This window comes from Urocitellus parryii, chromosome 2 (genome assembly GCF_045843805.1).
Source record: "Urocitellus parryii isolate mUroPar1 chromosome 2, mUroPar1.hap1, whole genome shotgun sequence".
Classification (NCBI taxonomy): Eukaryota; Metazoa; Chordata; class Mammalia; order Rodentia; family Sciuridae; genus Urocitellus; species Urocitellus parryii.
Genome location: NC_135532.1, coordinates 12,018,184 through 12,042,637, shown reverse-complemented (window position 1 = coordinate 12,042,637; position 24,454 = coordinate 12,018,184). Strand labels below are relative to the sequence as shown.

Below are 24,454 nucleotides of genomic sequence, written 5' to 3'. Positions count from 1 at the left end.
ACACAAGGGGAATCTACTGAACTGAACCAAAGAACTTGCTTTACATTGTACTATGTTTCCTAATAAGACCATCAGTACTAGGTGCTGCAAGCTACCACAAACAGTGTATTCTACTTCTGAATCCTCTACTTGAGTTCTTCGACAAAGGCAAAGACTATGATCTCAGATGCTACCATGGAACAATGGGTTCTTAATGCAGATGTAATTCCTGGTGCCTTTCTGAAAGATGCTCCTTGTATCAAGTTGACTGTGCTAGTTTAGGAGATGAGAAATTAATAAAGTAAGAAAAACTGCTATGGGCTCCATTGAATTAGAGGACAAGTAGGGATGCAGGCACCTACAAGAAACAGCAGCAGCAGCAACAACAAAACAACTAGTAGCCAAAATAGACACATAACATCCTAATGTTGCCACTAACATCCAATGAATTCATAGTCTTCATCAGAAACATGCCTTCTTGGGAAAGAAGGGACAGTTTTAGATGAATAATAACCTAAAAGCTCAATCTACTTTACATACATAGTTCTGCTGTGGGCTAGATAAAAAGCAAATTCAGCTTCTTTTAATGTTCCTTCCATCCCTCCCAAGGCTAAAGATGATGCATTGAACAGAGAAGAAGCCCAATAGGGGCTGAAGGAATTACCAAGGGAAGGAAGCATTTACTACAATTTAAAAATTCAGACAAGATGTCTGCTAAACTGTCTGGGTTCTGACAAGTTCTGCTAGTTTGGCACTATGGCCCTTACTCAACCCGAGTGAGACTATCAAGTTTGAGACACCATTCTCTTTTATTTAACTGTGGAAGATTTAACTGGAAACATAAGTTCATTCACTTAAAAAGAATTTAAGGATATAGGAAGAATAATTTTGGATTAAGAAAACTCTGCCTCTCTTTCAGAACCACAAAGGGAGACTAAATTAAGAGTGAGCTACTGTTCTTTTGAGTATAAAAAAAAGCTCAAAAACAGGAAAACATAAGGGCAAGCATGAAGGTTTTTCTTCAAACTATTTTTTACAAAATACAGTATATGTTTCAATGTAACTGAAGATGAATGCAAGCAGAGAGAAATTAAACAACTACTGGTGGAGTTTACAAACTGATCATGTTACCCCCTGATTTTCTAGGGAAGAAACCAATTGACTAACCATACAGTTTGTAAATGTAATGTAAATATTTAGAAGGCTGATGCTATACTTTCTATTATCCCCTGAAAACCTAAGTCCATTTCATTCGTGCCATATGCAGAAGGCCCCTCCACAATATTCTAGAATGGGACATGGGTTATTTTTGCACTAAAACAACTTCCTGTCAACCATATCCTGTTTGGCTATGTCTCAGTCACAATGGAAAACAAAAGCCGGGGCAACAGAATGAGTGAGGCAGAAAAGAGAAGCTGATCAGAGAGACACTGCCACTAAATTACACCTTCAGTCACCTTTAGCCTTCTTCCCTTATCTAGGGCTTTCTCTGAAATCATACTTAACTGTGGTCCTGCCTCCTCCTGACCCTTTCTAGCATTTTCCTTCCTTGATACTGACCTTTTTACCCCTTCATCCCCTGACTGAACTCTCCCTCTGTGCACAGCTGTGTGTCTCCTGCTCTCCAGCCCCTCACACCCCATACACACTTAAATCTCTGATTCTGTAGCCATGGAATCCATTGTTCCTAAAACAGGATGACCATCATCAGTCAACTCTTCTGCTTTCCCAACAGATGCAAATGATCTTCATCCCAGGAACACCATAGGGAGATGATAAACATCCAGGTTTTGGGTTCTGAGGGACCAAGCACAGGTTTCTAATTGGTGCCTGGGCCCCTCATGCCAGGCCATTAAAAGGCACAGGTGACAGATATCTCTTCCTACAGTCCTGATGGCAGCAAGCTAGGTCAATGACAATACACCTTAATTTTCTTCTTTCAATTTCCCTTCAAAAATATTACCTTCTGCCCTTTAATACTTTCTTAAATAAAAATATTTTAAAACCGCTGGGAGCTAGGGGGAAACACACAATAAAGACAGGACCCTGCTTCATTTGTCAGGCTTTGATCATAACCCAAAGTAAGGAATATATCATACATTACAATGCATGTGCCTCCCCCTCTCTCTTTGCACATATAGATAAATAGATAACAGTATCTATAATAATTAATGACAGTGTAGTTTATATTCTCTATTCAATTCTATTTAATTTTTTTAAAAAATGTTAGTCACATAAGATTGGGCCTGACACAACTAGTACAAACTGAATGGTTCTAAGCATAGGAAGGTCTAGAACAGCCAAAACAAATCTATGGTGATGATCAAAATAATGACTATCAGTTGGTAAGGGGTGCAAGAAAGTCTTCTGGGATGCTATAAATGTTCTCTATATTATTCTGGAAAGTGGTTATAACTGTGTACAAATGTGAATTCCATCAAGCTGTATACTCCATACTTGAGTATCTTACTTTATTTAAGTTGCACCTCAGTCAAAAACAAATAAAAATTAAAAGAAAAAGAAAGAAACGGGGGCTGGGGCTGTAGCTCAGTGGTAGAGCGTTTGCCTAGCACATGTCAGGCACTGGATTCAATCCTCAGCACCACATAAAAATAAATACATAAAATAAAGTTAATGTGCCCATCTATACTTTTTTTTAAGTAAGAAATAGGGGCTAAAATCAACTAAATTGATTTAACCAACAAAAATGGCTTCAGTTAACTCGGTGGTAAGACATAGTTTGAAAATAATGTTAAATGTTAATTTTTTTAAACAATATAAGAATATATACAAGTGTGTGCATTTCTATAACTTTCCCTTGGTCTTAGGATCAAGCAAAGCTGAATTTTGTTGCCCCAGTAGTAAGAGAAGAAAAGAGAGCATAACTCCTTTACGCCTTCATAGGAAAATATACAGATTTCTAATCATTCAACATTAGCCTCAAATAATAAATGTGTTTAGAGAAAAAGACTTTCATTCTGCTTCCCAGCAAGCATATAAAGCTATTTTATGAATTCTAGATTATAACACATATATTAACTGCTTTCAACAACTAAAACCCAAACAGGGTTTGCTTTGAGAAATTCTGAACACCCCAAAACAGGGAAACAAATCCCGAAATAAAATAGCAAATCTCAGTGCAAACTATGATCCTCAGAAGTTCCTAACACAATGGAGTGGAGAGCACAGCTCAGTAATACAGCACTTGCCTGGCATACACAGAGCCCTGGGTTTGATCCCTGGTACCGAAGGGAAAAAAAAAAAGGAAGTTCCTAACATGAAAACACAAACATACAAGCCAAAACTCTTCCCAGACTAGGAGGAGTTAGATGGTGGCTCTAAAGTTAGTTTTAATAGGCAGGTGCTAAAAAGATTCAGTGGAAACAGCCAAGTTCTAAAGAAAAACAATGTTCTCAAGTCCTAGCCAGGGAAGGAGATTTATATTTGAGAACAGCCATGTTGTCTTGAAATAAAGGTCAATGCTGAATGTCTGTCTATTTATAATCCTATATAGATAAACCATGTTTCTATTATAGTGTTTAAGATGTGGGCGTGTAGGGCTACCATTTCACTACATTATTAAAAAAAAGAATAGAAAGTAAGGGCAAGAACATACAGGGCTAGAGAAGACAAAGACAGTTCTCTCATTTAAAAAAGAATCATTCATACACAGGACACAAGTACAAGGATATTCATTGTAGCACTGTTCATAGTAGAAAAATGGCAATAACAGAAGAGCTAAAATAAAATGTTTAAACAGTACAATAAAGGGGATGAATCAGATCATATACCAGATAGGATGGATCTCAAAAAAAAAAAGGCTGAACTAAAAAGCAAGTACAGAATAAAATTCATAGTAATTAGCATTTATGTAACATTTTTAATCATATGAAACAATCATATAAAACATTAGGATAAATATATTTGTAAAGACATAATAGTGAGTGTCTATTGCTGGGGTTGTAGGGAAGAAGAAAATGGGAATAAGGACAGTGTTTAAAAAGAACTTCAACTGTAACTAATGTTTTATTTCTTCTAAAACTACACTAAAGACAATATAGTAACAGAGGGGAATCTGGGTGGTGGTGGTGGTACGGTAGTTTGTTTTCCTTTGTGCTTTTCAGTAACTTTTGAGATTCTCAAAATCACAATTTTTTCATTGACAGTGACCCCAGAAAAATTTCTATACCTTAGGCAACACCTCTTTAGGCTAAAGGAGAGATTAGCATGTCCACCCTCTAGAATTGTGTCTATTAATGTGAATAGAGGAAGCACAGGTGTGAACACAGTAAGTACCAGATTATTATGAGAACACGCATCTGTGCACCCTGGTTATTGCTTCAGTAGGTGTGCTGCAGTATTAGGTACTATGAGGTAAAAACACTTAAAGAATAATGAAAAGAAAGTACTTTGCAGGGTGCCCTCTGGAAAACAGACTGCCTTACTCAAGCCTGGAATGTATCCCACATCACCCCATATTCAGGTCAGACAGTGGCAGAGATTATAATGTTAACTGCCATTATTTCAAGAGATCCCATTCTGGATAAACCCACAAAATAAAAGCATATCAGTAGTGTTCAATGAAAAGCAGAAAACTTAAGATGATGTTACCTTTGCAAGTTCAGGCAGGTAGCTGTCTAAACCAGAACCAGAACCTTCCAATTTGCATTGTTCATCATCTGAAATGGCAAAACAGACTACCAGAGTTATTTGTAATTGAAAATATCTTATTTAAAGCAGAAAGAGGAAGACTGTTTCTTTTATATAACTTTGAGATTCTCAAAGTTACATGGTGGTTCATAATTCTGGTTGCATATTACAAACACTTAGGAGATTTTAAAATTGCTGGCGCCCAGGCCCAGTGGTGAGTCAGAGCATTGAATAGTTGGAACAGGCTAATTAGAACTGATGCCAAGTGTGAACAGACCCATGGCTATCCCAATTAGGATCTTTAGTGGGACCAAAGAAACATCATTTAAAAAAAAAAAATCTCCCAACCATTTCTAGGAGACAGTTAGGGCTAGGAATCATCTAAGAGCTTAAGATATAACATGAATTATCAAAATCACTACCAGATTTTTCCCATCAATTTAATCTGAGATACCTAGCAATTCTAACTTTGTCTTGAAAATTCCAAGGATATTAATGACAACAATAACTTTCAACATTTTAAGTGTAGATTCAACACAAGGGACTTGAGATGCTTCATTTGTATTCTCCCCTTACAGGTAAGTAAAATGAAGATAAGAGAACATAACAAGTATATCCAAGGTCACACATTAAAATATTGGTATTGCTGGGACTCAGGTCCAGGTCTTTTTCTGTACCTCCAAAGCTGTGGTTCTTCTACTATACAATTTCCATACATAAAATTTCAGAGTAGTAAACTTTAATCTTTGCTGACAAGCTACCTGTTCAAGGCTCACCTCTGTCCTACCTTCATGTACCTGTGCAATATTTCTCCTTACATCCACCTGGTTAAAAAAAAAAAAAAAAGATACACATAGAGTGTGTGTACCTGTGGAAAGACAGACCCGCCTACCTTCATGAGAGTCTCCATTTCTCTTTTCTTGCATTGCGGCTTCAAAGTTGAGCTGGAGAATCTTGTTTAGAATTGTGATCCATTCTTCCATTTCTACTTCACTGTCTGCTGCCAAAAGATAACTACTTTTGTCTTGCATCTTAAGCTCAAAAGCAAAACGTCTGACTTTGTTGTTCTGAAATGGAAAAAGGATAAAGAGACACATTTGGAACTATCTTAAAATAATATCTGTCTCATCTGCTGATGGGTGCTGATTGGTATTTCATACAACTATTTAAAACTATAAACTCTTCCCCATCACAGTGCAATCTCCCTGATTTATTTTCTCCATACCTTTACTTTTCCATCTGACTCATTACATTTCTTACATGTTTATCTTATTTCCTGTCTGTCCCCCAGTGGAATGGAAGCTCCTCAAGGGCAACAATTCCCATTCTTTTTATTTTTAAAAAAATTTTTTTATTGATTGTTCAAAACATTACAAAGCTATTGACATATCATATTTCATACAATTGATTCAAGTGGGTTATGAACTCCCATTTTTACCCCGTATACAGATTGCAGAATCACATCGGTTACACATCCACGTTTTTACATATTGCCATACTAGTGGCTGTTGTATTCTGCTATCTTTCCTATCCTCTACTATCCCCCCTCTCCTCCCCTCCCCTCCCATCTTCTATCTCTATCCCTTCTACTGTAATTCATTTCTCTCCCTTGATATTTTTTCCCCTTTCCCCTCACATCCTCTTATATGTAATTTTGAATAACAATGAGGGTCACCTTCCATTTCCATGCAATTTCCCTTCTCTCTCCCTTTCCCTCCCACCTCTCGTCCCTGTTTAATGTTAATCTTTTTCTCATGCTCTTCCTCCCTGCTCTGTTGTTCAATGCTATGGTCTTAATATTTACAACAATATCTGGTGGATAATTGGCACTTGAAAAATATTTGTTGAACAAATGAAAATTCATGTAAAAAATTCATATTTAATTAGCTCCTATTTTTTAAAAGAAAATGAAGTATGTGGTATTACATTTTTAAAAGCTAAAATTCAGCTAAACAGCTATTAATATGTTTGACTGGATTATCTGGACCTTTCTCATCATTTATGATTACCAAAGGTCTATAGCCTTGCCTCACATCTCTGGGTGTCATGCCCATAAGAGGGTGAATTACAGTAGTCCATCAAAGAATACAGGCTGTATTACACCAGGATTTGTAGGCCTTGGTACTACTGACATTTGGGTGGAAATTCTTTGTTGCAAGGGGCTGTCTGCACATTCTATGATTTTTTAGTGACCTCCCTGGCCTTGACCCACCAAATATCAAGAGCATAGTCCTGAGTTGTGACCATCAAAAATGTCTCCAGACATACTCTGGAGGGCAAATATACTCTGGAGGGCAAAATCATGCCAGGTTGATGGCACTAGACAGTTCAGCTCTGAGGAACATGGTACAAGCCACAGACTCAGCTGGGCACAGTGGCAAATGCCTGTAATCCCAGCAATTCAGGAGGCTGAGGCAGGAGGATTGCAAGTTCAAAGCCAGTCTCAGCAAAAGTGAGGTGCTAAGCAACTCAGTGAGACCCTGCCTCTAAATAAAATACAAAATAGGGCTGGGGATGTGGTTCACTGGTCAAGTGCCCCTGAATTCAATTCCTCGTACCCTCAAAAAAAAAAAAAATCACAAACTCCCCCCAAATCTGAGCCAGGCAGAATAACACCCCATATCCACGAAAATTCTAGTTGGTATCCACAGTCTGGTTGTAAAGTGTCAGTCACTTAATTTAGTTGCTGGGCCTCAGCATAGATCTCAGGCACCAGGTGACCCTGCCAAAGGTCCCTCTGTTTTCTGCAGCACAGTTCATAGAAATGTGAAGCCAACGATGCTCTTGGCAAAGTCTAACAAACTACTCCACACAGACTGTCTCTGTGGGCTCAGTAATTAGCACTTTGGATCTCACTTAAACATCAAGGCAAGAATCAAGGAAGGAGTCAAGGTTGGGAATGAAATCGGTTTTCGCTCCCCACTCTCCCACTCTTCACATATGATTCAGAAAATAAAATGTGAAAAATAGGGGAAAATTATTAGAACTTGATCAAAGATATTTCTCTTTCTGAGCCCCAGTTTCTTCATTTGCAATATAAATGTAATTCACTTAAAGAGTTCTTTAGAGTTTTTTTAGGCTTTTAGGGTTTAAGATTCTAAACAGTCTTTCTTTCAGATCTATCTAAACTATGTTTAGGCATTCCTTTCAAATCACCACACTAACCAACTAATTTTTTATAGCATTCAAATATAATCTTTTTTAAAACACTTAAATCATGACTTTGATGCTTAGTATACAGACATGGACAAAAACAAATTAATCTTTTGAAGACTTAGATACAATTCACTAAATGAAAAATACCATCAGCCACATCTGAGAACAGAACTTAAAGGAAGAGACCTCCACTGCAGTCAGATCCTCAGATTATGAAACGCACGAGAGGCCCAACAGCAGCTCATGGCTGCTGTTTCTAAAAACATCTGTGTACTCTGCGAAAGGCATGCAACAAAACTCTCTAATAAGACAAAAATAATTACTTCCTATTCAAAATGAGTTGCTTTAGTTTTGCTTTAAACTTTTTTAAGTCAATGCCAGAAAATTCAGCTAAACAAGAAACTTAAAGGTCTCTCAACTTGAGAATACAAATGCAACTCCTGCTTGGGAATCACTCACAAGAAGTTAATCAATTAATAATTCTCTGATATGACTTCTTTCCCATTGTCCATAAACCCACTTGATACAATTCAGATGTTTACAGTGGCACTTTCATCTGAGCTTGAGCTTCAAGCTGAGAAACATCTATGTGCTGATTAGCTGTTGATGGAAACTAATTTTTCCATCAACATGAACACAGAGTAGTAGTGTAGTCTGGATCTAGGGTCAAATACACTTTCGTGTATTCTACTATATTGTGCGGAGGCAAAGGGCAGGGTGTTGTTGCTACACAGAAGTTTTATTAGTATACAATAATTAAAGATGCCAAGATTTAACTACAATAATGTATTTCTGTTGTTTTGAAAAGCCAGACAATGTAGCAGCACTGAGCCAGTAGCATCACCTGGGGAGGACTTTGGTTTGTCATGGTCTTCAGCATTCCCTGACACTTTACAAGCAGATCTCTTCAGTCACTTAATTTAGTTGCTGGGCCTCTGAAGACATCTGATTTTGAAACTACGTTCTACTTCTGGTCAAAATGCAATAACAGGATCTGAACTTCTCTCCAGCCATACTTACTAGAAAACTAGACAAAAGTGATGAAACAACTGTTTCAGACAAGGGCAGGGGCCTATGACCCCTGCTAGAAGGGAAATGAATGATGTGAGTCCACCATCATCTCAGCTCTCTGCCTGGAGGCAGCATCCACATCTAGGCATGGGAAGGAAAACCCAAACAGAGTCTCTGCCATCTCCCAGAGTTAAACATACTGGCCAGAATTCAGAAAAAACCAAGCTGGCCAAAATATATAGTTTCCAAAATGAGACAAAAATAAAAGATGAAAGACGGTCAAACAATATTCTCCAAGTTGCACATAAAGTTTACTACTCTCTGCCAAAGGAAAAAAAAAATCAAAATCAAGACACACAACAACCTAAACTTCAGAAGATGACAAGCAAAGAGAAGATCACAAAGAATAAAGAATAAGAACACCACCAAATGCCCCAAACAACACCAGAATCTAGAAGACAATGCAACAGTTAACGTTTCCAGGTCAAACAACTTCACTTTGGATTTCTACAGTCAGTCAAAACTATGAGCCAAGAGTGAATGAAAAAACAAAACAAAAAAATCTTACAAATATGCTAACTAAAAAAATTACTACCAATTTCTCAGGAAGCCACTGAGGATGGACTCCTCCAATCAAGAAGAGAGAACAACAACAAGGCAAAGGGTCCTGAAAGCAGGGACTCCTACACAGGGAGGAAGACAGGAGAAGCTCTAGGATGGTAGCTGTGCAGGTCAGAGAAAGCAATCAGTCTAGATTAGGACAGGAAGGGGGAGGGGGGGTTGACAGGAGCTAAAATTCTACCTACCAGCAGAGGAAGTCATTCAATTAGAAGAAAGAATAGCGAACACTCATTATCTAGCGATATGAAGACAAATTCCATAATGAATAGTGAAAAATGTTGAGGGGCTGGGGTTGTCGCTCAGTGGTAGGGCACTCACCTAGCACGTGCGAGGCCCTGGGTTCGATCCTCAGCACCACATAAAAATAAATAAAAAAGGTATTATGTCCATCTACAACTAAAAAATAAATATTAAAAAAAAGAAAAATGTTGAAAATGATTGTTTCAGGGGAGTGGGAGTGAGATGGGGGAAATGAAACTATGCTAAATTATGCCCTTTAGCATAATTTCATAGTTACAATTAGATAAATGTATTCTTAGAATAAAAAAGCAACTTAGTTTTAGTTTTAGGTAAACATATAAATACATAAACAAGTACATCCATAGTCAAATCGGAGAGCTGTGTCTCTCTCTTTATTCACAATAGCCCCACTACACACTGTCCTGACAGAATCAATGTCATCAGCTACCATGGAGTCATTTTAAGGAAGAATCCTCTGAGAATGGTGACTGCATCTATTGTAAGGAGTTGTCAAGGAAACTGCTCATTTGTCACAGAGCCCTCTGTCTGAAGGCCTGAGAATATATGGGCAGTTTCTACTAACTAGACGGTCTGTATCTTGTGTGCAGTGCAAATTATGAGACTGAGCAGGTCTCCATGTTTAGAAAGCAAAGAGTTCAGTGGTGGCCCATCCAGAGCCCACCCTTTATACTTTAAATATACTTTAAATATATACTTTATACTTTATATATAAATATACTTTATACTTTAAATATACTTCTGTCTCAATTTACTTTGTCTCACCCCTACCCCAACCCCTCATTCATCTTTCTGCTTTCAGTCCCACTTTAAATGTATGCTACCCTAGATTTTACAACTCCTTGTAAGCTGCTTCCTTAAATCCTCCCAGAAAATCGCAAGGGGATGGCATGCATTGATAGATGGATGGGAAAAGCAGCAACATGTTTTTTAGGAACAATTCCAAAAAGGTATGGAAGGATGCATACTAAACCAGTAACAGGTCTCTAGGAAAAGGCAGAGATAAGAGGAGAAAACAGGGAGCCTAGGGAAATTTTCACTTTATTTGTATTGTCTTTTTTTTTTTTTTACAATAAGAATAAACTCTTGCACTATATTCAGTTAAAAATAATTTTTAAGAATAGTTCTACAATTGTAATAGCACCAAACCACAAAACTACCTAATGTTCACTAAAGGCTTACCATTTGCCAGCACTGTTTTAAGCTCTTTAAATGTATAAATTAATATTAACAGTAACCATATTTGATACTATCATTATCCCTGTTCAACAAATGACAAAACTGGGGAACAGAGAGGTTAAATATCATATATCGTCATCAAGGTTTGCAAAGCTGATAAGTGGGATTTGAACTCAGTGTGCATCGAAAATCCAATCTGTTGACCAGTGTGCTTGTCTCACCCCCACTGGTGCCATGATGGTAGCGATGAAAGTCATCACTGAGATGCTAACTAAATATTGCCATGTGTTACTCCTCCAGTCTTCTCATTTACCTACCAAAGGAATATTATTACTACCCCTGTTTTGCAGATGAAGAAATTTTAAGTAGCCTGTCCAAGGTCACGCAGCTAAGTAGTAGCCAAGAGAAGTTTTGGTCATAAGAACTCATATATCGGAGCACTCATGCCTACCACAACATAGTCCCTGTTATCTTCTGAAATGATAAAAATAATCACAAGATTATGATTTATTTTAAAAGTTAGATACTCATTTCTACCATGAATGTTGCCATTTTTGGAAGTCTTCACTTGTATCTGCATAATGGTACACACAGTACCATTACTGACAAAAAAAAAAAAAAACCCTGATATAACTATTTTCATATTTACCTGAATCACACCCATGCAGGAATCCAGAAATATTGATCCTTTAGGTTCCTTGGAGATCTTTTCATCTTTATAAAAATTCAAATTATAGGATCCATCACCAAGTTGAATCAGGTGGAAAAACCGTCTCTTAAACGACTGGGAGAAAAATACATGTACAACAATTTTTCAAAATGAAAAGAGTCATAATCTCTACCAATAACTCACAATTACACACATCCATAAAAACAGTTTCAGTTTTCTCCCAAACTAATCTAATCCTAGCTGGCACTCTAGGTATCTGTACTGGTGAAGATTTCTCATCACATCAAATGGGCTCATTCTAAGGAGGTGATTCACTTAATATCCACCAGTCAGTTTTCTCATCCAGAATTTGAGAGTTTACATAACCACCCAAAAGCAGGGTTGAGAGTTCCAATTTGGGACACAGCACAGAAGATGGAAACTTTCTCTCAAACCCCCAGGGCTTCTTGCTCACACAGAATAGGAACTCCTTTCTACCCTGTGATGTTCAATGGCTTTCCAGCCTCAGGAATAGGACAGTCAGCTTTCTCCTGATTTGTCACCTCCTGTTGGTACTACCTCCCTTCCATTGTTCCTTTTCTCTTTATTATCCTGATCTTCTCTCCTGAATAGCTTATTACTCTAGTTTTACTCTTCACTTTGCAAACTTCTTCCAATTTAATCACCTTCCTTGTCAGTCCTCCATTTTTACAGTGCATCCCCTCATGGCAGTGTAGCTACACAGGGGTGCTTAGTTAGGGCATTTAATGTAGCCCCTCCATGATGCTCTGAGGTACCAAGAAACACTGTGTAACTGCTATAAAGAAAGTCCATGTCAGTAAGCGTTCTATACTGCTGTCTACATTGGCGGTCAGAGGGCAGTGAAGACAAGGGGGTGGACAGGGCTATAGCAATGTGGGTGCTATCACCAGGAAAGCATCGAAGTAACCAGACACTATCTCTTTTGTGGAGAACAGCATGCCCATTCATACTGAGCATTATTCTCAAGACCAACAGCAGAAAGGTTTCAAGAGGGGAAAAGCAGTGATGAGCCTCCTCACCCTCATGGTCACACTGATGGCACTGTTCATATTGCCTTTGTACAGCCATCCGTGCTTGGTGATCCCACCCTTCTGAGAACCAAGGGAGGCAGCATCCTAGGAGAAAAGGAAAACAACACCACAGTCAATCTCCTGCTGTTATCTAGATTATTAGTTTGAATCTGTTCAACAAGAAAATTCCACTTGTACCATACTGGCCAACTATCTCTTTATTGGAACAAGTTCTGATATTAATATCTATAAGTCACATTAATGTCCACTTAGCAGTAAGACAGAAACTAGCCTACATTTTTGAAAACCCTATTCCATTAAAATCAAAATTAACTTCCATCCAAAATTTTATTTTTAAGTGTTTAATGAGCCACAGAAAGCACATACCATACTTGACCACTCAGTTGTGAGGTCCTGCCTGGATTCATGCAAAATGTTTTCAAATTACACTCCCCTATAGTTGGAGGACAAAAGAAAATTCCTGGAAAACTTCCCAGAGGCTTAGTTCAGGGAAAGGTGAATTTTAAAAAAGAGAGGAAATATGAGACAATGCAGAAAGAAGATAAAATGATGGAGCAAAGAAAAAAAAAGATGGAAAGAGAGGCAAGAATGCAAGCAGAATTAGAGGAAAAAAGAAGTTACAAAAGTGAGGAGAGATAGCCACCAATATAGAAAAATGTTTCTTCAAGTTCAGACCCCACAGTGAGATGCTGATTTAAGGAGGTAAGCATGGAGTTGCCAGCTATTGCTAAAAACATGTTAGGCATATATCAGTACAGATCATAACCAGACAGAAGAAATACATACATGTACAAACAATCTGGCAAATTTTTTGGTAATCAAATAGGCAATTAGAGAAAGATCCATCCTCTGCTTTGTTTTGAACCTTCTCAATATTAATCTTGGTGGTTTTATTACTATTGTTATTATTGAAACTAACAGAAATAATTAACTGTCAAGGATTTTATAGGTCATTATGTGCTTTTAGATGCATAATTTCAATTGGTTCTCCTGTCCCTATTTATTAGTACCAAGTTCATTTTAGGTGACCACTTACTTTTCTCAGAATTATTTTAGAAGTGGTTTCTAAAATAATTTGCTGTGTGCTTATTACTGAAGTTCATAAATGGCTGGCGTTATAGGCCAATTAGCAATTAAAAAAAGGAAAAAACTAAACTCACAATGGGCATTCAATATTTAGTGGGAGAATGAGAAATGTAGAATGCAGAAATAGGTAGCACTATTTTTTTGTTTTAGGTGTCCCCTGCTCAGTGGACACACTTATCTTTATGTACTACGTTCTGTATGTGCTTTTCTTTTAAACATTTTTTAGTTGTTGATGGACCTTTATTTTATTTATTTATATGTGGTGCTGAGAATTGAACCCAGTGCCTCACACATACCAGGCAAGTGGGCTACCACTGAGCCCCAGTCCCAGCCCTCTGTATGTGCTTTTCTAGCCATAATCTTTTCTCTAAGAGCAGGGGGCAGTGAGCATGTAAACAGACTAAAAGCAATCATTGATGAAATAGCTACTTTAAATCTACTGGCTGACAATTTAAAAGAACTTGCTTAAAAATAAGTTAAATTTAAGGTCAAAGTAGTCTTGATATCCTTTAACAATGTAGCCAAATCTGATCCAAGTCTTTGAAAATGATCTCAGAACAAATAAACATGACCCAAAGAACATTAGATGCTAAGCAGTCAAGATGAAACAGAGCTTATTTCAATCAGCCCAACAATATATTTTTAAAAACTTCTCCTGCTTCAAGAAACATTTCAATTCCTGTTTTGGCTAAATGTTGATAATTTTTAAAATAATCTTCAAAGCTTCTAAAATCAATGTTTAAAGTAAAAAGAGAAACAATAGCAAGCAAGTATCCCACCTCATCTTTGTCGACCTCCTCATCAACTTCATAGACATGAACTGGAAGTTTATCCAACTTGGCCATTTTGCTTTAAAAATAATAAAGAAAACTTGTTTTAGAACTGCCTAATCAATAGTCTGCATTTCTTCCTCCACTAGAGGAACCAGGCTAAGTAAACCCCAAGCTGGCCCTGTCAGATAAGGAATGCGCAAACCCACGCGGTTGCTTTGCAGTGAGTGAGCCCAAGACACAAGTCATGAAGCTCCACAGTGTGTGAGGAAAAGCCTACACAGCTTGCTGGGAGCCAGAGGTATATCAAAAATAGGAAAGTGGGTAAGGCATTAATAAATAAAAACTTGGTAGGATAATTTTTAATACAAAATTTATGAGAGAAAATGGATATGGGGGTCATTGCATTAAAGTAATTAGTGGCAATGGTATTAATAATAGCAGTGGCCAGCATTTATCAAACAGTTATTATGTGCTAGGCCCTGTGCTGTGTAGCTTATATTTGTCATCTTGTTTACTCCTTTAGATGGTGGAGGCTGTTGTTAAGGCCACTTAATAAATAGAAAAATGAGCTTACAGAGGGTGGAGTTGACCCAAGGAGAATAAACAATCGGAATCCTTACCAAGTTATATACAATTCTCCCTTTCTTTCTCTTCATACATTTGAAGATTCTTATTAATGCCAAAAGGAAAAATCTACCATCAGTAAAAGTCTACCATAAAGTAAGTATACTATATGTCACAGTCTGTTATCTTTCAACCACAAGAATAGTAGTGAACAAGAATCAATGAAGATGGGTCAATCCAATCAAATGGGAAATGCTCAGAAACCTCCAAGTGAGTACTGGACAAATACAGAACTAAAGAGCATACCCATCTGGAGAAGATAATGCTAGGAGGGATTGTTCTCTGCAGAGGTTTTAAAAGAAGCAATCAGGAAGTTGGCTGAACACTCTTAAGGAGTGGCTGAGCCACACAGATAGGAAAAACAAACAGCTAGGTCTACTGAGAATAGTATAAAAAGATTCAAATTCATAGATGCAACAACAAAAAAAAAAGATATATACATTAACTGGTTCTCAAGTGAGATTTTCGTGGGTAATTATTACTTTTAAAACACAATCTCTGGGGCTGGGGATATAGTTCAGTTGGCAGAGTGCTTGCCATGTAAGCACAAGGCCCTAGGTTCAATCCCCAGCACCACACACATACACACACAAAACAAACAAACAAACAAACAAACAAAAAACCCCCACAATCTTTCACTATTTGCTTTCAATTTTCTAATCAATTATACTTCAATGTGCCAACTTTATCATTTCAGGACACACCATTTTATTCTATATATATATATATATTTTTTGGTACCAGGGATTAAACTCAGGGTGCTTAACCACTGAGCCCCACAGTTGCTTTAAAGATTTTTTTTTAATTTTGAGACATGGTCTTGCTAAGTTGCTTAGGGCCTTGCTAAATGGCAGAGGCTGGCTTTGAACTTGTAATCCTCCTACCCCAGCTATCTGACCTGCTGGGATTACAGGCATGTGCCACTGTGCCCAGTTGGATGCACCATTTTATAACAGTCTCTTAAGGCAAAACCTATTTACTCTTGGTTCACTTAAACTACCACTACCTATGTTTATATGTATACTTTTGGTATATTCTAGAATGAGTGATTACTTCAAAGGAGGTAAAGAACTTATATGGGAAAATACTTGTTCCTTGATTTACTTTTCTTCAAGTTTACTCAATATAAAATACAAATCTTTTGTTCAAATATTCTTTTTTAGAAAAATAACGTACTTATATTCTCTTTGTTCTATATTTCTCAGTGTAAACTGCACCTATTTATGTTTTTTATCAGTGGTACTCTGAATAGAATCCCAGGACATAATTAAACTATCCATGTGATTTTGTTACCATCTACCAATACCAAAGTACCATATTTGAGTCTTATAATCAAAGGTCCTGTACACAATAGCTACATCACATACACACAAACTCTAGAAGTAATTTCTGTAATTATTCTGACTGCATATGAAGTTACATACTTCCCTGAGCATTTCAAGTACAAAAACTTTTCCCCATGTGGATAATCCCATCTTGTGTGGTCTGATAGTTTACTCACTTTGGAAGCTGTCGAAACTCTCCTGAGTAATCTTCATATTTATAGGTCACAAGATGCCAGTCAGAGTTGTAGGTTTTGATGCACTATTAGTAGGGAGAATAAAAAAATGTAAGAGGAGAACAGAAACAGGTGATGACTTCTGGAGAACATTCAGGAAGGCACACCCATACAGACATCAAAACAATGTTTCCCATCAACCAGCTAATGCCTGAAATTCCTCCACCAGAGGATCCTGTGAAGCTTGAGTCTTTGGACCACTGGGAGACATATCACTTTAAGTTATCATCATTAATGATCTGAGGACTGATTTTGCAAAAATACTAATCTTTGCCTAATCTTGTACATTTAAATAAAAACGTACTGTTTCTGACTTAAAAAGTACTTGATTCTCAAGAAGCCATATGTTCCCCACTGGCACAAAAAGTGAACACAAAGGGTAAACCTAAGATACTTTCATGATACTTAATATTAGAACTATCACCATTACTTAGTATTATCATACAAATATCTGCCCTCAGTTTTTTCTTTCCATTCACCAAGAACAGAGTGAAATTATTAGGAGGAAAGATTTAGATTTTAATCCATAGTGGTACCTGACATTTTTGTGAGTATGCATGTGTGTACACAAAATATATAGTGTACACAGTACTCTGCTGACAATGATTCTTCTAGTGACACTACCCTACACAGATTGCATTCAAACCACGTCACTACATATTAGGGTCAAGGGGTCAACACAGTTTCTTTCATGTGTCTACTCCTTAGGATCCATCCAGTGTTGTACAGGATCTTAAGATAATAAGACCACATCCACCTCATCTTCAAATATGAATGAGTCAAAATCAATAAAAAAGTTTCAGTTACCATTATCTTAATTCAAATTATGTTCTCCATTGTTAGCTCTTGACTATACAGATGCAGACTTGGATGTAGCAAAAAAAAATTGAAATAGATGAAAACACTAGGGAAGTAAATCCATTTATGTTTTACCTAGTTTATTTGACTCTGGTGAAACAAACATCATAACAAAGTCTCTATTCTGCTGATTTCACTTCAGAATTTAAACTGCCAACCTTCTTCCCCTGCACCCCACCTTGGTACGGTGGATTGAACTCAGGGGCACTTGGCCATTAAGCCACATCCCCAGCCCTATTTTGTATTTTATTTGGAGACAGAGTCTCACTGAGTTGCTTATAGCCTCACTTTTGCTGAGGCTGGCTTCGAACTCATGATCCTCCTGCTCATCATCCCAAGCTACTGAATTACAGGCATGAGCCACTGTGCCTGGATAAACTGCCAACCATCTTATCTTAGTCATGGCCTACACCTACAGACCTTCTGAAGCAAACTCTCTTCCACTCACAAACTCCTGAAAACAATATCAGCAACAGTAGCAAGTGCTTATTTTGCACAGGGCTCTTTGATAAGCACTTTAATTGAAAGGATGCAAAGGGAAGTAGGGTAAGTATTTTATATTATCGTTCTGAGAGGTAGAATGAATAGCAGAGAAGAGCTAAGAGCAGAGTCAAGTATGGGAGCTCAGCAATTTTTCAATTTTTTGACTATGTACTTACAAACATTTTAAAATAACTATTTTATTCTTGTAAATGCTTTGTAAAATTTCTCAAATTTTCACATTTAGAAAATTAGATATTCACATTCAAAATTACATTCTAAAAACAGGAAATATGATTTCAAAATTAGGACTGGGAATAGCTCAGTTGGTAGAGTGCTTGCCTCACATGAGCAAGGCCCTGGGTTTAATCCCCAGCACCACAAAAACAAAACAAAACATGATTTCAAAATTATCTGCAGCTTTGGGCTTTCCCACTATGCTCCTAGGCCTACCAACATGGCTGAGGCAGCCCTCATTCTGTGACATGCTCCTGTTCTCTTTGTTAGGCCATCATGGTTTTCATCAAGCACTATAACTAAAATACCACCAAGTCCCTTGCAGGCCCATCCTGAGTACAGAATGCACTGCCAAATTAAAAACTAAGAAAATAAGCATACATTTGCATATGATGAATGCTTTTATGAAATAAACATCTGAGTATAAAGATTTTTAATGTCTTAGGAAAAGTGGGAATGATTAGAATGCTTAAATATTTAAAATTATAAGGAATTGCAAAAAAAAAAAAATCGTCAAGACAATTAAGTACCTAGAGAATCATTCAACATGTCCTTGCTCACTGCTCACACACCAGGCACTCACTGAATTCCATGGAAGAGGCAGAGAATCAGACAAGCAAACTCCACCCCATTGGAGTTTGAGACAGTCTGGGGGATAATAAGTTCCATCAGAAATTATATTCAGAGAACTGTCCCTCCAAAAAGACACAGATATGATTAACTACATGATTACCTTTCAAACTTGGGAAATTCAATAATATTTTAAAACTACACTGAAAATTTTATGAAGTTAAGTTTTTGTTTTGTTTTGTTTTAAGTCATTAGATCATTCTCCTCCAGACTAGAGAATGGAGAGGAAGTGATATTTCACTCCACCCAGTGGAACAGTCCTCAAAGGGTTCGGTTGTATTGGTTCCAGCAGCACAGGGTGAAGCACTGATTGCTCAACCTGCGGTGATTCAAGGACTTACTAGCAAGTTAGGCCCCCAAAACATATTTTTAAAATTAATTGGTAGAACTAAACAATCAATAATTTTGCTGCATGTTTTAAAACAGAAGTCAAAAAATTTCCTGCAAAAGGCAGAACAGTAAACATTTTTATCTTTGCAGTTCATATTATTTCTGCTGCACCACTCAACTAGTTGTATTGCAGCAGCAGCCATAGACAATATGTCAACAAATGGGATGGCTTTATCACAATAAAACTGTATTTACAAAAACAGATTCCAAGCCAGTTTGTGCCTGAAGTCATAGGTTGCCTACCTCTTGTGTGTGTGTGCGCATGCATGTACTGGGGATTGAACCCAAGGGTACTTTCCACTGAGCTACATCCCCAATCCTTTTTCTTTTTTATTTCAAGTCAGAGTCTCACTTAGTTTGATTAGGGTCTCACTAAATTGCCAAAGCTGGACTTGAACTTGCAATACTCCTGTCTCAGCCTCCTGAGTTGCTGGGATTACAGGCATATGCCACCATATCTGGTTCTTTAGCTTTGAAACAAATATGTTTGCCTACATAAATATAATATGACTTTACTTTTCTGTAATTAACTTTACTAAATAGTGCAAACCACACTTGAAAAATTTTAAATACATATTTTATTTTTCACAAATCTCAAGGAAAACTAAATATCATTAATTAACTGGTTTTCCCTTAAAATGCATAGTTTCCTTGTAGTGGGCAACATTGTTGAAGGGCCTATTTTTCATCTAAATACCAACTAGAAAAATTGGGTTAAAAACTCTTTGTTGGGGGGGGCAGTACTTAGGATTGAACTCAGGAGTGTTCTACCACTGATATATCCCCAGCCCTTTTTGTTTTTCATTTTGAAAAAGGGTCTAAGTTGCTGGGCCTAGTCCTGCCTCAGCCAACTAAGTAGCTTGGATTACAGGTATGAGCCATCTTATTGGCAAAACTCATAATTTTTAAGTGAAGGAGAACTTTGAGAAATAACATTAAGGCACCGAATTAGTTGGCCCTACTCCAAGGAAAACAAAAAAATAAGCAACCTGAATTACAATAATTACTTTCCTCTGTAACAAATAGATTACTTATATGTTCAAACAAGAGTAACAATAATCACACAATGATCAGGGATAGTCAAGTCAGGCTTTGCTCACGATCATCTGGCAGTTCTTGAAAATCATTTGCAAATATAAACATGTATGTAAAATAAATGAATACATAAATGTATATGCTGAGTCAAACCATTAAACATTAAACCATTAAAACAGTATCAAGACAAAGCTTTCAACAGAGTCTTCAAGTAAATTCATTCACAAGTTATTATGGCCTTATTCTAAGACCATGAGACAAATGCTGTGGAGATGATTTTTTTGGAGTCAGAAATGAAACTTGGGGACATTTCTGTCCATTTCAGATTCTGAAAACTTTATCTATTTTGACTTCCATGATAAAACTATAATGACCTCTTTGGAACTTTTTTGAAAATACTGAAATTAAGGAAAAGTGCAAAAGTGCATTAGAGGAAAATGACTTTAAAATATAAATAAATGTAGGAAAAAAACAAACAAACAACAACAACAAAAAAAAAACAAAACAAAGAAGTCTTACCTCTGTTACAAATAAGCTCTGAGCTTCTTCCTCTGCATTTGTAGGAACTGTGGAACATATGTAGCGACCCTGCCGCCTCAGGATGGCCGTCTGTGAACAAAAGCACGAGGAAGAAACTTGGTTAAGATGGAAGGCTGGTCCTCAGGATGCAAGTGAACACCCTGCAATAGGGTACCCACACAGACCCAATCAGTCCCTCTGATTTCTACCAGCAGGTGGGTGCAGCTGCCTCTTCATGTGGCACACAACACATTCCATTTGGCATCCCAACATTCCAGAGCCAGGCAGGGAAATAGCTCCTGCTTCCTTCTGAATGGGGCCCTGATACTCCCTCCCAGACCCTCCCTGGTCCCCTAATGCAGGGTAGAGGCTCATTTTCCTAGTCCCAAACAACACACCCCCAAGAGCTTGAGACAGTTTCATTATACAGCCTTTTATTTATCTTAATTGGCTTTTTTCCATTGTGGCAAATATATATAACACAAATTTACCACTTGAAGCATTTTTTAAGTGTGCAGTTCAGTGATACTATACATTCACAGGGTTGCACAATCATCACTTCTCATTTCATTTCTTAATTATTATACTCATTGTTCACTGCCTCATCCCTACTGCCTAAGAGCAAAGAACACGGATAACTTACATACATAAAGGTCCTCAGTCAATAACTGTTAAATGAACCCATGAATGCTACTGCTTCTCCTATGAACATCAGAATTGTTCTTATTTCAATGCCTTTTTTTTTTTTTTTTTTTTGGCAGTGGAGGTGGTGGTGGTGGTAGTACTGGGGATTAAATCCAGAAGCACTTAACCACTGAGTCACATCCCCAGCCCTTTTTAATTTTTTATTTGGAGATAAGGTCTCACTAAGTTACTTAGAGTCTCACTAAGTTGTGGCTGGCTTTGAACTCACAATCCTCCTGCCTCAGCCTCCCAAGCTGCTGGGATTACCACCCCAGCTTCAGTGCTTATTTTAAATAATTAAATAACTTCAGACAGCTTCACATGTATCCAGTAACTGCACTTTAGTTTTGGAAACTAATGTTCTAAATTTTTTTTTCTCGCACAGATTGGAATTCTTTGGTATTATTAGTAGATCATGATTATAAAAACAGCATACACTGAAATATTTAACTAACAGAATCTAATTACTAAGCTGGGCTCACAGCATCTGTCCTGCTATTTTCCTTTTTCCCTGGTTGGAGGCAGTTTTTGACGAAATCTATGATTCTTTCCCCTTTCCACGCCATGGAGAACTTCAAGGGCATGAATTTGTGTGTAACTTAATTTTATTTCCTCCCTACATTTTCTCTGTTGTACCTGCTTTGCCTATATTTATTCTTTTTGTGCACTGTGTCCATCTTTGACAAAAAGTATAAAGTCTATTTTTAGAATATGGCTTCCTTATTCTAAACAAAGGGAAGGAAGCAACTTTGTCTTCCACCAAAGTCCTCTGCAGGTGAATTATTCATTCAGTGTCTCCAGAAAGGCTTTCAACACTGTGGGTCTTGGTTTCCTCACAAATATCACTAATGGTTACCTTTATTACACACCTGTTCTCATGGAATGCCACAGAGAAAGGGACCACAGGCATGGAAAAGAGGCCCAAACTATTCAAAAAGCTGCAGAACAAAATATTTATTATAGACTGTCAAAACTACTAAATATCAGGAATGAGATCAGTAAGGGGACTTATTTATGAAATCCTGCATACTTCAAAGGAGACATTCTATATCCCCACTTACTGTATCATATCTTGATTTATCTTTTTCAAGACTTTCAAAACTAATTATCATACTTTGAAAACATTCATGAAACGCTCATCTAAATACACCTATTAGAGTTATTTCTAGCCCATTTCTTACTGTAGCACTAGGAAAAAAGAAAATTTTTTACCAAATTTTCCCTGTGGAATTGCCAACTCTAGTAGTTGTAATTATGAGATAATATTCTAAACACTCCCTCCTCTAAGGTGAGAAAAAAAAAACAGTAAGTAGTTCTTTTTGATTCTCATGTATCAAAGTGCTATCATGTTCTCACTTGAAAAAGAAAGCAATTTTAAATCATTAAAGAGACTTGAGTGTTAACAGATAAGATGGCATAAGGTTTCTCCTGTTTAACTTAGATTTACACATCAATCATAACTGATCAATTCCTAACTCCAATTTGACAAAGCAGAGTTTTCTAACCAGGTAGAGCATGCTTGCTCCCCCAGAGACTTTATCCAAATAAACTAAATTAGATGTACTTCTTTAGTATGTATCTAGTTCAAGTGCTATTTTTTTTCTTGAACTACATAACATTAGGTCTGTTTTAGATAATCTCCAAGGATAGCTGCTATTCTTCCCCACATATGCACGTTGCTCCTCATGACAAAAAATGTTAGTTTATTTTCCCTCCTCTTGAATCTGGGCTGGCAGTGACCAATAAAACAAGACAGAAGGGACTTGGGTCAGCTCCAAACACAGCCTTCAGAAAAAGTCAGCTTCTTCTCCTTAAAATCCAATTGCCATATAAAAAGTTCTACTATTTTGAGGCTCCATGGTGAAAGGAAATATACGCTTTCATGTGGAAGAATCCATATATACAGAGAAGAAGCCACACTCAGCTCCAGGAGGTTCCAGGCATCCCAGGTGGGAGAGTACTGCGTGAATGGAGAAGCCATCCTGGACCTCCCAGCCCCACAGACATTTAACTCCAGCAGAAGAACTACCTACCTGACCCCGAAAGAGAATTAGGAATGAAGAAGTAATAAATTATTGTCTTAAGTTACTAGGCTTTGGGATACTCAACAACAGACAGATGAGACAAGGCTATAAGAAACTAGAAACATCTCCAAATTGCAGTACTGAGGAATGCTGCCATTTTCATGAAATACTACCATAGTACGGATAGGATGGGGCCGTGAAGAGACACACTATGCTGCAATCTGAGTTTCCTTCCTTTCAACTTCTGCTTAGAGCCCTGAAAGAGGTCAAGCATATACTATAGTATCTTCCCTTCCTGAAAAACACTCATCATTTAAGGGCTCAGCATAAATATCTCTTCCTCCATGCATCCAAGCTTTTACTGGCTCTCTCCCTCCCACAAGACACTGAACTAGTGGCTGAAGACACAACATTTGATCAAATGTAGTTACTATTCTTATCTACCATGAAGTTTAACAAAAGAGAAAGATGAGAAAATAAATTATGAGTTCATGGTAAGTACTACAGAAGGGTACATATATAGAAAAGGGCACAGAAGACAGGATACCATGAGAGAAGATGGTAGGAGAATCTGATAAAACAGGGAAAAGAGGACATTAAGAAAAGGCATATGAAGGGAAAAATGCTTAAGCAAATTTTAAAGGATGAATCTAAGGTGTATTCAAACAAAAGAAAGAGGAACTTGGAAATATGCTTTAAAAACTAAAATCAAGATATAATAAATGAGATTAACTCTACTAAAAAATCCATTAAACCCTAGAACTAAAACTATACCTATGTCAAAAATTTCTAGATCTCCATTTGGCCTTAAATTAACAATAAAACCCCACCAACTTAGTCAATCAGCATAAACAACAGGCCAGCAGAAAGAACAGGGCTTACCAGTTTGGAGCAACTTCTCTAACACTACTTAAAAGGAAAGCCTGGGATCCATCAAGGGCCCCAGGGGGGCTGAGTGCAACTGGCACCAAGCAGGCAAA

At 37.3% G+C, this 24,454-nt stretch overlaps 1 protein-coding gene across 16 annotated transcripts in view; it reads right to left on the bottom strand.

Moving 5' to 3' along the window:
- Positions 1 to 24,454, bottom strand: part of Dock9 (dedicator of cytokinesis 9) — a 276,339-nt gene that overhangs the window by 111,704 nt on the left and 140,181 nt on the right. For all 16 annotated transcript variants that reach the window (XM_077795132.1, XM_026399592.2, XM_077795143.1 and 13 more), the window contains exons 3-9: positions 20,767 to 20,856; positions 16,561 to 16,643; positions 14,442 to 14,511; positions 12,565 to 12,660; positions 11,504 to 11,638; positions 5,522 to 5,696; positions 4,591 to 4,658 (exon numbers count right to left, since the gene is read on the bottom strand). In XM_077795132.1, coding sequence (XP_077651258.1) covers positions 4,591 to 4,658; positions 5,522 to 5,696; positions 11,504 to 11,638; positions 12,565 to 12,660; positions 14,442 to 14,511; positions 16,561 to 16,643; positions 20,767 to 20,856 — 717 coding nt within the window. The remainder of the gene's footprint in view (positions 1 to 4,590; positions 4,659 to 5,521; positions 5,697 to 11,503; positions 11,639 to 12,564; positions 12,661 to 14,441; positions 14,512 to 16,560; positions 16,644 to 20,766; positions 20,857 to 24,454) is intronic.